The 12,774-nt window shown below is 37.3% G+C and overlaps 1 protein-coding gene across 6 annotated transcripts in view; it reads left to right on the forward strand.

Moving 5' to 3' along the window:
* Positions 1-12,774, forward strand: part of ZDHHC3 (zDHHC palmitoyltransferase 3) — a 51,180-nt gene that overhangs the window by 20,854 nt on the left and 17,552 nt on the right. For all 6 annotated transcript variants that reach the window (XM_088150917.1, XM_088150916.1, XM_007425000.4 and 3 more), the window contains 4 exons: positions 2,706-3,035; positions 7,074-7,198; positions 8,775-8,871; positions 10,662-10,743. In XM_088150917.1, coding sequence (XP_088007043.1) covers positions 2,730-3,035; positions 7,074-7,198; positions 8,775-8,871; positions 10,662-10,743 — 610 coding nt within the window. In that variant the 5' untranslated portion in view covers positions 2,706-2,729. The remainder of the gene's footprint in view (positions 1-2,705; positions 3,036-7,073; positions 7,199-8,774; positions 8,872-10,661; positions 10,744-12,774) is intronic.

The raw sequence follows: 12,774 nt of genomic DNA on the forward strand, positions 1-12,774 counted from the left end.
CCATGCTGGCTGCAGTTGATAGGACCAGTTGTAGCTCTGGTCCAAAACAGTGGAAATACCCCAAATGGTCTGACTCTGATTAGTTTATAAATATATTGAGAAGAAACTGATAAAACAAGATTTGAACTGAGTGGCATCTTCTTTCAAGAACTTGAAGCTGACTTTATTTCTATGCATGCATGTATGTATACACTGTTAAATAGAAAATATCTGCAGGAAAATAAATATCTTTCACTGTGTTTATCATCCTGGTGGTTTTTAGGACTGCAGCTAGAGATTCTTGAAGATGTCCTATCCCAGTTATTTGATAACCATCCTTCTCCTGAGTGAAGCACATGTAGGCATTTCTTCACATTAAAAATTAGAATTTAAAACTGTCTCCTAATCCCCAACAGGATGGATGCTCATCAGACAACTGAAAGATAAAACATTGCATGTTACTTTTGAACCACCCAACATTATTTGCCAGGTTCAAGGAACTCTACTTTTTAATATGGAAGTAGTACATGAGGCTTATCTTAGAGCCTGTAGGTGTAGTTCACTGTTAAAATATTTACCATACCAGATGTTGGTATAATCATCTACTTGATTTGGAATTAGATATGGCTAGCTGTTGATCTATTAATTGGTTTAACATGGATTAAGAACTATATCAGCTTTCCACAACCTGGTGTCTTCCAGATGTATGAGACCACTGTTCTGTTTTTGGGCAATAAGGTCATGTTGGCCACAGATGACTTACCTGGTAGACCTACCCTTAAAGAGCTTCATGTTGGGAAAGGCTGTAATTGTCATGAGGTGTTCTCAAGAGTACCATCATGGTTATCAGACTGAAAAAAAACCCTGTTATTAAAAATGAATATTTGTTGAAGTTATCTTTAAGCCACTTTCGGTTACTGTTAGTAGATACCTTGGATTTAGTGATTATTTAGATTTGAAATATTAGTGAAGTGATCATAGTCAGCCTAGTCCTAGAAGCAACATTCAGTGGAACTATTCCAGATCTCTTCCAAAGATCAAAGTACTACTTTGGCTCTCTTGCTTCTGTTAATTTATTGAGTTCATTAAAATAAGGCTTGCTCTTCAGTAAAGTATTATTTGATTATAGACTCCACCATCCTTTAGACTTAAGTTGAGGAGCCTCAATATTTTGTTCATTGCAAGAACAGTTATGTAAATGTTGGACAGTGGATGTTTCAGTTTCTTAGTTGGAGAACTAGGGTTGAGCTGTGATGTATTCCAGGCTGCAAAATGAATATTGTTTTTTATTAGGAATTGGCATCAAACAAGTGCTACCAGTAGATTATCCTTGCATTAAAAAAATATAATGTAAGATGGTTAATTACCTATAATTAAATTCTAGGGAAGGCTAGGAAACCTGGCAGTATGAAATTAAAAGCAACTGCTAGTTTTTAAGAGTTAACTTTGCTCCAGTTCCCCTTAATATACACCTATCACTTTTGTTGTTAAACTTTTGTATCTGGTCAAACAAGTTTTTGAACAACCGGTTCTATTTCTTGACACTGAAAATGCTCTTCAGTTAGTTAAACTTCTGGCTCTGTCCATCATCAAGAATTTTGGGGCCAAAAGAGACAAACCAATGATTTCATTGAAATAATCAGGATTTCTTGAGGTTTAGACCTGTAGATGAGATGTTATAGGCTGGATTAAGAAACCCATGGATATATGCAGCCCTCATTGCATACATGGATCACGCCACCAACAGCTGGAAGCAAAAATATTTTTCAGCAGCAAAAAGTGTCCAACAGCCTATGTGAGGGTTAAGAAAAACTTTTTTTTTTTTTTTTGCTTTTCCTTAGAAGGAAATTGAATGTTGGTTTGATTAGATACATACAGTACTCATTTTCTAAATCTTCTAATGAAAGTTTAATTCCAGGAAAGGTACTTTCACAAAGTATGTTTAGTTAATGACATAAATTACCAAAGAATACCGTTACTTATTCTCTTGATTATTAAGTTTAGTATTATACCAACACAGTACAAAAAGTATTTCATAATTCAAGTGCAGAGATAAGTAAAAATGTAATAGATCTGTAGTTATGCTTTGTTGAAAATAAACAACAAAATTAATAACAAATTCCAGCTTTAAATCTCCTTTAAGTTGTGCTTTTGGGGCATCAGTGTACAACATCTATCAAGGCTAAGCTCATTAGGTTGCTAGACACTCATGAGTTTGCAGTGGCATAATGCCATTATTATGGGATTTTTCTTTATGTTAAAGATACCTGCCTATATTTTTAAACATGCTTCGCTGAAGCTGATACTTTGAGGAAAATTGCTTACTGTACTTTCATAATGGAATGCATTTGTATTTTTAGGCTAATAAGTATACACCTAAATTATACCTATGCTGTCAAATTTTGATATTGTCAGCCTCCAGAAACTGAATCATTCTGTAATCATTCATTACAAATCTTCCTAGCATACATGCTAGGACAGTATCATGTGCCTGTATCATTCCTGGTGAAATTCAGGTTTCATTAAGAAACTTCAGTGCTTATCTATATAGATAAAAAGCTAAATACAAGCCAAGACATGTTTTAGGTGGGGAGTGATAATATTTTATTCTTCTTTAAAATCATCATCATCTGCTCTATTTCTTTAATTGCTTCAGTAAGTTTCGTCTGAAATAGAAAGTTCCTTTATTAGGTTGTAAAGTGGAGAACTTTTTTTCTCTTTTCCAGATCCAAGAATGGACATTATAATCTATGATGATTACTCCAGTCCACCGCTTCAGAGATATTGAGAGGAAACCAGAATATCTTCAACCGGACAAGTGTGTCCCACCTCCCAGCCACAGTTCCTCAGGAACAATGTGGTTTATTCGAGATGGTTGTGGTATTGCCTGTGCAGTTATCACCTGGTTCCTGGTCTTCTATGCTGACTTTGTAGTCATCCTTGTAATGCTGCTTCCATCAAGAGACTATATTTACAGTGTGATCAATGGAATAGTTTTCAATACTTTGGCATTCCTGGCTCTGGCTTCACATTTGAGAGCAATGTTAACAGATCCAGTAAGTGTATTACTTTAAGAAGGGTTCAAACTAACTGAAAGAGGCTCAGAAAAGTGCAGCGAGGATGATCATGAGAACTGCAGATTTAAGTCTTATGACAGGGGATGAAGGGATGTAGGAATGCTTAGAAAAGAAGAGAAACCTTAAGAAGGGATATGATAATGCGATTTAAATTCCTAAAGGAAATTTAAACAGAAAAAGAGTGTAGTTGTCTTCATCCCGTGCTGCAGGCAATGAGATTACACTTTTGTTATAGGAAGGGAGATTTAAATTGAATGTTAAAAAAACTATAAAAGCAGTTTGGCAGCAGAAACAATTACTTAATGAAATGACTTTCTTCCTGTGAATATATTTAAGAAGGGGCTGGGTAACCATCTGTCAGGAATGCTTTAATTTGAATTCCTCCAGGTATTTGAGACTTTGATTCGGTAACCTAAATAGCCTTTCCAGCTCCATGAAGTTTTGAATACATGACCTAGCTGCCTTTTCTTTTGTTTGCTTTGTAGTGAGACTTTGGGATCAAAAAAATTCTAGAACATGTATAGAATATAAACTCTTGGTCAAATGGCATCATTTCTTAAAAATGTGCCTCCATTGAAACAAAGGGCATTATTCACATAAGAAATTCTATTAGGGTCCTTGAACAACACAGAAACCTTTGCTTAAGAAAAAAGGGAAATTACAGAGGTGAAGGGGTGGAAGTCTATCTTTTTTTCTTATCTGCTCTAATACATGTAATGTTGACAGCATGCCGTGGCATAAAAAGCTGGAAAAACCTGTTTTATGTGCTTTTCCCTTTAGAGAACTACATTGTATTTTGAATAAAAATATTGCCTTTTCGTCTTAAGTACAGAATAATAATTATAGAGGTATAGTTACCCCCCAAACAACAATTTGCATCAGTCCCTGCTAGCAGAGAAAAATCACTCTATTGGCTGGGGATGATGGGAATCAAAATACACATACCAGATGATGGGAAAGTTTATCCAGATGCATTTTAAATCATTAACTGCATGTAAATATATATCGGGCATTAAGCTCTTTAGAGGGTATGGATGTGAACATTGTTAAAAACAGAAAGAATCTGCTTTTTAAATCAGTTTTCAATTTCAAGTTTACAGCTGATTGCATTATTCCTTGAATTATATTATTTGAGGGTTTGAGCATCCTAGTTTGTAATAGAGATGAAATTGAAGATGAATAAATCCTGTGGGAATATTTCCCTCTCTTTAACCTTTCTAGGCATTTTGCTTTATAACTGTAGATTCAAAGAAGAAAAGTGCTTTGGAGTGCTCCCATATCACCTATTGGCAGTTTCTTAAAGCAGCTGTGTCTTTTCACAGGATTTATATGCCTGCCTCTGCAGCTGCTTTGTGATCCCAGGAAAAGACACGTTGGTTTAAGGAGTTGTCAGGAGGTGCTAAAGGTAGTCCTTGATAAATGATGGTAATTGGGACTGGCAACTCTGTCGCTAAGCAATGTGGTCATAAAGTATGATGTCATGTGACTGTGCCAACTTATGATGGCAGTTGTGGCAGTTCTAGTTGCCATTGTTAGGTGTGGTCACAGTGTCATGCAGTCCCATGATTGCCATTTGTGACCTCCTGCTGGCTTCTGCATTGACTTTGCTTGTTGGAAGCCAACAGTGAAGGTTGCAAATGGCAGTTGTGTAACACAGGATGCTGTGACTGTCGTAATTGAGCGCCAGTTGCCAACCACTCCAAGTGCAGTCACATGACTGGAAATGCTGTAACAACCACAACTACAAGGACCGGTCATAAGTCCCACTTGTTCAGTGCCATTGTAACTTTGAACGATTGCTGAAAGGGAACTACCTGTATTTGCATGCCTATAGGTGGATGGAAGCATCTTTTTCCTTTCTACTCCAAAATGCTGTACGTCCCTGACTTTAGTTGAACACAAAAAGACATACAAGTGCATGAGGTTTTTCCTTTCACCAGTGCTGTTAAACATCCCATCTATTCTCTTATAACAAAGACTTAAGTTGTTCTTAGGTAATGCAATCTCTTCTGTAATTGTGTGTGTGTGTTTAAGCTTTCACAAAAAGTATATTGAGATTAGTTACAGCCAAATTAAAGTGACATGAATATGGACGCTGGAAGATGTGTTGCCATACTTAGGCAAATGCAACTAAAATGGAATTTGTTACAGTAAGTAACAAATGAAGTAGCTCTTTGTGGAAGAAAATGAAGTATCTCAATTGGCCTTTAATGTACTACTTGAATATAGCTTCATAACTCTCAAACAGCTTTTACTGAGGTTGGAACTATTACAAAAATTATATTTGGCATGGTTAGATTTTCCACAGGTCCTAGAAAGGGGGTAGGTACCTAGTGTTCTCCAGATGTGTTTGCTGTAGTTTCTACATGCTAGCTGGAACCACTAAAAGTTCATTGGAAAATCTGTAGAGCATGAGTTAATTGGGTGAATCTGGAGCTGCAGCCAGGTGATTGAGTTCACCTCACTAGTGCTGAGTTAGAACAGAAACTGGGCCTCTAGTTCCAATTTGCCTTTTGCTTGGTTGAATTCTCTAACTAAAAATATTTGTGGAAAAAATTGCTTGAAAGTACGCATATTTTGGTTTCTTGTAGCAGTTGTCAGTTTCCTGATGGTGATCTTCCTTTATTTAAATATGACAGGCACATCCATAAGTGTGTGGGAAGTTGTTTTCTGGTGCTATGCTTCATTAGCTAAATATTTTAGCCATTGTAGGTATTTGCTTGAGCTCATGAGGACTGTACACTCACCCTTAACCTCTTATGTGTTAGTATGAGGACAGCTTCTGGACTACCATTGTTTATTGGAAGTTATGCAATCATAAATGGCACTTTTAAAACATTTTTGTATATTATAAGCTGCTTATTGTGTTCCCATATTACCAAGATAGAAAACATCATGCTTTACTTAAGATTGTTGATTTTGTTTGCACATAGGCTTTTAGAACAAGAAAGCTCTTCATAGTGTTTAACTTTAGCTTATAACCCTATCATATACATTTCTACTTTCTTGTCATATCTTCCATATGTGAAGTGAATGGTAATGAAACCTCTGCTTTCCCTTTTCCTCATGGGGCATGGCTTGCTGTTGTGCTTCAGGTAGTATGGCATTCTGTAAATACACTCAGCTTTTGCATTCTTTAAAAAAGTATATCGCTTTCTCTTTTTATTTCATAAAACTTGGTTGGTTCATTTTAGATGTATGCACAAAATGAGGAATGTACCTTGCTTTTTGAACCAAAAACCAACAGTTCTGCTGAACCATTCCAGATTGGCTGCAGTTCCCAGGAACATTTTTGTTCTGAATGTCATGCAAACAGAACCTGCAGCTGATACCAGAGTGATATTGCTGTTCCCATTAGACAAAACTGATACCCCCCTTTCCCTTCTACGGAAAAAAAGGGATACCTGGGACTGCCATTAACTGTTCCACGTAGCTTGTGTACCTGTTTCTCAATAGTCTCAGCAGCTCCCCTTGCAGTATGCCCACCTGTCCCCTAATCTTTGAGGGCCTTCCCTCAGCCACTCCTGTGTTGTCAAGGAAAGCTTCAGCCAATTTTTTTCCTACTTTTCCTTCTCCAGATTCTTCTGCCCAAAATAACTATTGTGGTCCACATCTGGAACAAAACAGACCTGTCTCATAGTTGTATATCCAGATTAAACAATTAGTTCAGGCATGTGTTCCAGGCATGGAATGGTGTGGGCATACAGCTAGTCCTTGGGTTACGACGACAGTTGGGACTAGAATTGCCACTGCTAAAGGACACATTTGTAAAGCATGATGTCACATGACGACATTGCTTAGCGATGGCAATTCTGAAGCATATTTCAGCTTCAGATTCAAAGGGCTATACATTCGTAATGCATGCATTGTCACCAAGGTCTCCTAAATGGATCTGTGTCTGTAATAGGGCCCCCTGAGTTTTCTGATGGTGATCCAAAGTGCTCTGGAAGTCGTTTTCACTTTTATTATTTATTTATCATTTTATTTATTTATTTATTTATTTATTTTCACTTTCAGGGCGCAGTGCCCAAAGGTAATGCCACAAAAGAATTCATAGAGAGCTTACAGCTGAAGCCAGGACAAGTGGTTTATAAATGTCCAAAATGCTGTAGCATCAAACCGGACAGAGCGCATCACTGCAGGTAATAATATATCATCATCATGACTTATTTATGTTACTGTTCTAATTTGATAGAGGCATCAGCAGTAACCTAGCATGCTGAATCTTTCTTTCATTTAGCATCTGTTAATATGATTTCAGCATATTTCTACATTTTAATTCATTTTAATTTAATTGTATTGCAAAACTCATTACAATTCAGTATTTTGTAACCTCTTCAAGCCGTTCGCTTGAAAAAGCAGGTTTGTGCACCTGCTGACCTGTAATATGTTAATTTGTTCACACTGAATTATGTGGTAGTTTGTAATTGTTTTTCACTGGCAGATCCACATAGCCAGAAAATCACTGTCCTGCTGTATGTATGTATTTTATATCTAGCCCCTTCCTCTGAAGACAGCTGCGGGCCTAGGCCTCCAACCAAGTCCCCAAAGCCATCTGATACCAGGACAACCACGAACAGGCATGGACATCTGCAAGGGAAGACCTTTTTCCATAGTTCTGTCTGTGTTGTGCAGACTGGTCCAATCAGGTGGCTATTATGGGTGCCACATGAGCGCATTGGTGGAAATGTGTCCTCTATAGCATCCATCCATCCATCCCCCTGCTTTTATTCTTGTGCTTTATCTATCTCCATCTTTACACACACTCAAGTCAAGAAGACAGCATGGGTTATACATAAAGGTTGTAAAATAATCTATAGATTATTTCAGTAGTGAGTCCACTATATTTGCCATACACAATGTTATCTTGGTTCGAAAAATATTTTTTCTGAGCAGAAGCCAGAATTGTACAGTGGTGACTGGCCAGGCTTTATGCAATTGTAAATTATTTCCCACCTGCACCTGATCTTGGAAGAGAGCTGTATATACCATATCAGTGTCAAATCACAAAGCATCTGTTCTCAGAAGTTATACAAAGAGGTCTGTGTGATGAGGGGGAATGAGCCCCAAAGTAAAAGGAACATGCAGATGCTTGTGGAACACCCCCCTCCCCATTGCTCTGATAGGTGTTTATAGTATGAAAGGAAAGGTGGGAACATAGAGTTTTTGATCCTGAGTGATACATAGTTAGAGAAGCAGTAATAGAGTTAAAATGTGTCCCATAGCACCATTATTCCATTCCTTTCTTTTAGTGATGTCTTTAAATAACTAAAAGGGGGAATATGAGAGGCAACAGGACACAAGATACTAAGCTGAATACATGTAGTCAGTCAGAAAAAATTAATCTGCTAATTGGTGGCATGAAGTTTATTGTGAATTGCACTTAAAATGTGCTGTAAATTCTCAAAAGAAAATAAAATTCTTAGCATTTAAGTTACATTTAATAACTACAACTGAAATAAAAACTGGAGCATCTAAGCCAATTAGAGATTTGCAGTAGAGTTTTTGCCACTTATTCATAATGCTTCAAATCCAACATTTATTTCTTCTACTTTGAATAATGATGTGAGTCTCAATTTAAGTAACTTAGAAGTCAGTGTAGCTTTTGACAAAGGGAAAATATTTATCCCATAGTTTGATATCTGTAAAAGACCAGTTTCTCAATGAGATGGGATTGCATTTCAATTTGGGGTATTTCTGTTTTTTGTTTCCTTTTAGTGTTTGTAAGAGATGTATAAGGAAAATGGATCACCACTGCCCATGGGTTAATAACTGTGTAGGAGAGAATAACCAGAAATACTTTGTACTGTTTACAGTAAGTAATTCACTGAGTGAGTGATCTGTATAACTATTGAAATTGGCCCTGAAATTTCAAGTAGATCTTGCTCAATTTTTGAGACTTCCTCCTTAAATAATTACAAGGGGATACTGCTGAGAAAAGTAGCTCCTTTTTGAAGCTGCAGGATATTTGAAGCAAATTAAAAAATACAGTCGAGCTAGCAAAGTGTGTCTTATCAAAGTGTATCACTACACTTTAAATTATAAGTTCTAATAGCTATTTCATTCCACCAAAGTAGCCTGGTTCCCTGCTTAATAAATGAGGGTAAATGATGATACAGATTAAAACCATGAGAATGCTACTTACTATGAGGGCTTTTTTTTTTTTTAAAGAGATAAAATATTGAGAGACAAGTACGCATCAGATAGTGGACAATGTTTTGTTTTGCTTCCCAACTGTAAAACTGGCTCTTGAATAACTTGAGTTTGTGTATATTGGGCATACTTCTTACCAGGCACTTAAATTGCTTGTAAGCCTTTCAGGGTTCAAGGCTTTGTACTGATTTTCCTTTAGAAAAGTCTGGCTGATGGTCTTACTTCTTCCACAGGAAAGATCAGCCTAGACTGCTTATATTACTCTTCAGTTCTAAATATGTGGTTAGATTACAATCATTTGCAAACAGTATAAATAATAATTACATTTGAGGAGGGAACTTGGATGACAAACTTGCTTTTTATCCCATGGCATATAATAAGCTTCATAAAAGAATAATCTCCTTACACTCTCACCATGTACTGTAATTCAGTATTGGTAGAGGTAAATGGCCATCCAGTTTCTTTATCCCAGGTATTTTCCCCTTGTTTATGCCTAACCTTTTTTGTTTTCTTATTAAAGTAATTTAGGAGATGAGTTTAAAGATAAGAGAATCTTTAATCATGGGACAATGTTATTTATCTCTTCCAAAAACTATCTTGTATTTCCGCTCCACTTAAAAACTGGCAAAGCAGTTGGGGGTATATTATGTTTTTACTAATGTAATTCTGCACACATAAGAGCACGTCAGTACCTGCACAAGGAAGTTATTACAGTAATACAAGATAATCTTGAGTGGAAGCATTGGTCGTAATACTGGCTTTTCTCTTTGATTAACAACTTCTTCTTTTCTTAGAGAGATGTGTTTAGTTGATTAACAGCTCAACTTTGTTTCAACTCCAAGCAGAGACGTTCTTATTAATCTGTCATAGAGGGCAGCATATCCTGGAGATGTTGCAGTGGGAGGCCATGCTTAATAATTTTAGGCATGTTTGCTCAGAACTGAGTTCCACTTTATTCAGCAGAACTGACCCCTATAAACAAACAGAAAAACCCTATGAGAGAGTATTTTTTTGACTGCACTTCTGGATCATAAGCTGACTTACACTAGGAAAAACATACCAGATACTGAAAACATCTCTAAAATCATTTTATGAACAAAGAACTGCATACATAGCCTGACTTTTGTATGCCTGCTTAACAGTTTCTATAAGTACATTTTTCTTTTTAAAAAAAATCAGTTACAAAGTGCACGGAAGGGCTGCACCTGTACATATATCTTGTGCCTCAAATATATATAGTTCAAAAGATATAAGCTTGTTATCAGTTGATTTGCAGTAGATTTAGGGACCAAGTTGTTGAAAAATTTCTGGGGCAAAGATTTATGAAACCATTATTCTTAATGTGTACCATTAGAAATTGTCCATGCTATATTTTATGCATATAAAAACATTTTACACATGCATATGCAATGTTCAAACCTGTCCTTCTTAACATTCCATATTCTATTTCAGATGTATATAGCACTAATTTCTCTGCATGCGCTGATCATGGTTGGATTTCACTTCCTGTATTGTTTGGAAGAAGACTGGACAAGTGAGTATTGACAAATGTAATATTTTTAAAGTAAACCATCCTAGTTGCATAGCCCCCACAAAAGAGAATTAGATGGGTGATTGCATGTTTCCCACGGATATTTTTGTCCTTAATTTTATAACACTGTCTTCCAAAGTAAGAATTCTCCACATTCCTTTAGCTCCCTCTCCTCCACCCACTCCCCCAGCTGAGGAAAAAAGTGCTGATCTCCTCTAAAAAAAATAAGCTGTGAGATTATTTGACTGAGGCTGAACGGATGCATCATACTGTGGTCTTTCTGTCCTCAAGCAAAGAAACAGAAACCTAAAACGTCATGTGTAGCTTGAGAACTCAAGAAATGGCCTCCGTTAGTAATTCTCCCTGACCTTTCCTTAGAAAAAGTAGGCACATAATACCTTCAATGCCCCTGTTGTATCTTTACCTTGGGTGCCTACAGGGACCACTTTTGACCCCTGTTGCAGGAGAGAGGGTTGGGGAGGCAGAGAGTGTGCAGGAATAGAAATGAACAGTGATACTGAAACAAAACCAGGAGAGAAACCATGTTTTTTCTGTGCAAAGGTGAAATGGAAGGTGTAGACCCAGCACATCCTCAAAAGAAATATGGGGGCCTGCAATTTACTGACAGCATATGATTCTGCCCACCCTCTTTCTAAACAATGGGCCTTGAAGAATTATGTCTTATGGCTATTGTGAAATAGGATGTGTATATGTATTTTGTAATAGTTGAAAATGTCCAAATCCTATGGAAATAAAAATTAATAAATAAAAATGTCAATACATGTATGGATAAAAACAATATTCACCTTTAAATGAGGGCATGAACATTCTGCATAAACTATATTGGAAAAAAGAACACCTAATAATGATTTTTATAAGAGAAAATGCACAAAAGACCAAGATCAGGTTGGATCTAGGCAAAGGAGTTGGGAAGGAAAACTGCCTCCAGTTACAGCATAGCTTATAATTATTACAGGTGGTCCTCGGGTTACGAACATTTGTTTAGTGACCGTTCAGAGTTACAATGATGCTGAATGAGGGGGCTTATGATGGGTCCTCAAAGTTATGGCCATCGCAGTGTCCCTGCAGTCACATGATCACAATTTCCAATGTTCCCTGTTGGCTTCCCACAAGCAATGTCAATGGGAAGCCAGCAGGAAGTCAGAAGTCATGATCACATGTGGTCCTCGCTTAACCCGCGTGGTCCTTCTTTAACAATGGCAACTGGGACTCTGGAATTGTCGTTGCTAAGCAGTGCAGTCATGTGACATTGCACTTTATGACTGTGGTGCTTAGTGACGGAGTTCCCAGTCCCAATTGCCATTGTAACCCAAGGACTACCTGTATAGTAATAATTGCTTCTTAATTCAGTTGGTCCTTGAAACAGCTTTCCCCAGGAAAGCTAGTGTGTTCCTGCTATGGCAGCCAAAAAAAAAAAAAGAAGCTTTTTGTATTATTTATTTGTGGTAGTTTACATTTATATGTTGTTTTAGCAATAAGGAGATCAGATTGGGATACCTGGGGTCATCCCTCATTTTTAACCTCACAACCTGTGAGGTAGCTTGGGCAGAGAGGTGGTGCTTGTCTCAAAGTCACCCAGTGAGCTCCATGGCAGAGTGGGGTTACTCTATCCTGGGCCTTCCTGTCCAGAACTCTAAACATTATACCACACTTTTTTTTTTTTGGTACCTTTGAGTCAGTGTCTGGTGACTTCCTGGACAAATCCCTGCGGTTTTCTTGGTAAGATTTCAGAAGTGGTTTGCCACTACCTGCTTCCTAGGGCTGAGAGAGAGTGACTGGCCCAAGATCACCCAGCTGACTTCATGCCCAAGGCGGAACTAGAACTCACGGTCTCCTGGTTTCTAGCCTAGAGCCTTTACTACACCAAACTGGCTTTCTCATACCACACTATTATCTCATTTAAATCCTGATTCAGTGAGCAATACCAGCAGCAAAAACTTTAAGCTAGGAAATGTAGTTATGGGTATTTCCCAGAAATATTCCTACTTAACCCAAATTCTACAGAAAATTTAA

This window comes from Python bivittatus, unplaced genomic scaffold, assembly GCF_059951505.1.
Source record: "Python bivittatus isolate LINGU-HERP-01145 unplaced genomic scaffold, Pbiv_v1 ctg000610_np1212, whole genome shotgun sequence".
Taxonomy (NCBI): domain Eukaryota; kingdom Metazoa; phylum Chordata; class Lepidosauria; order Squamata; family Pythonidae; genus Python; species Python bivittatus.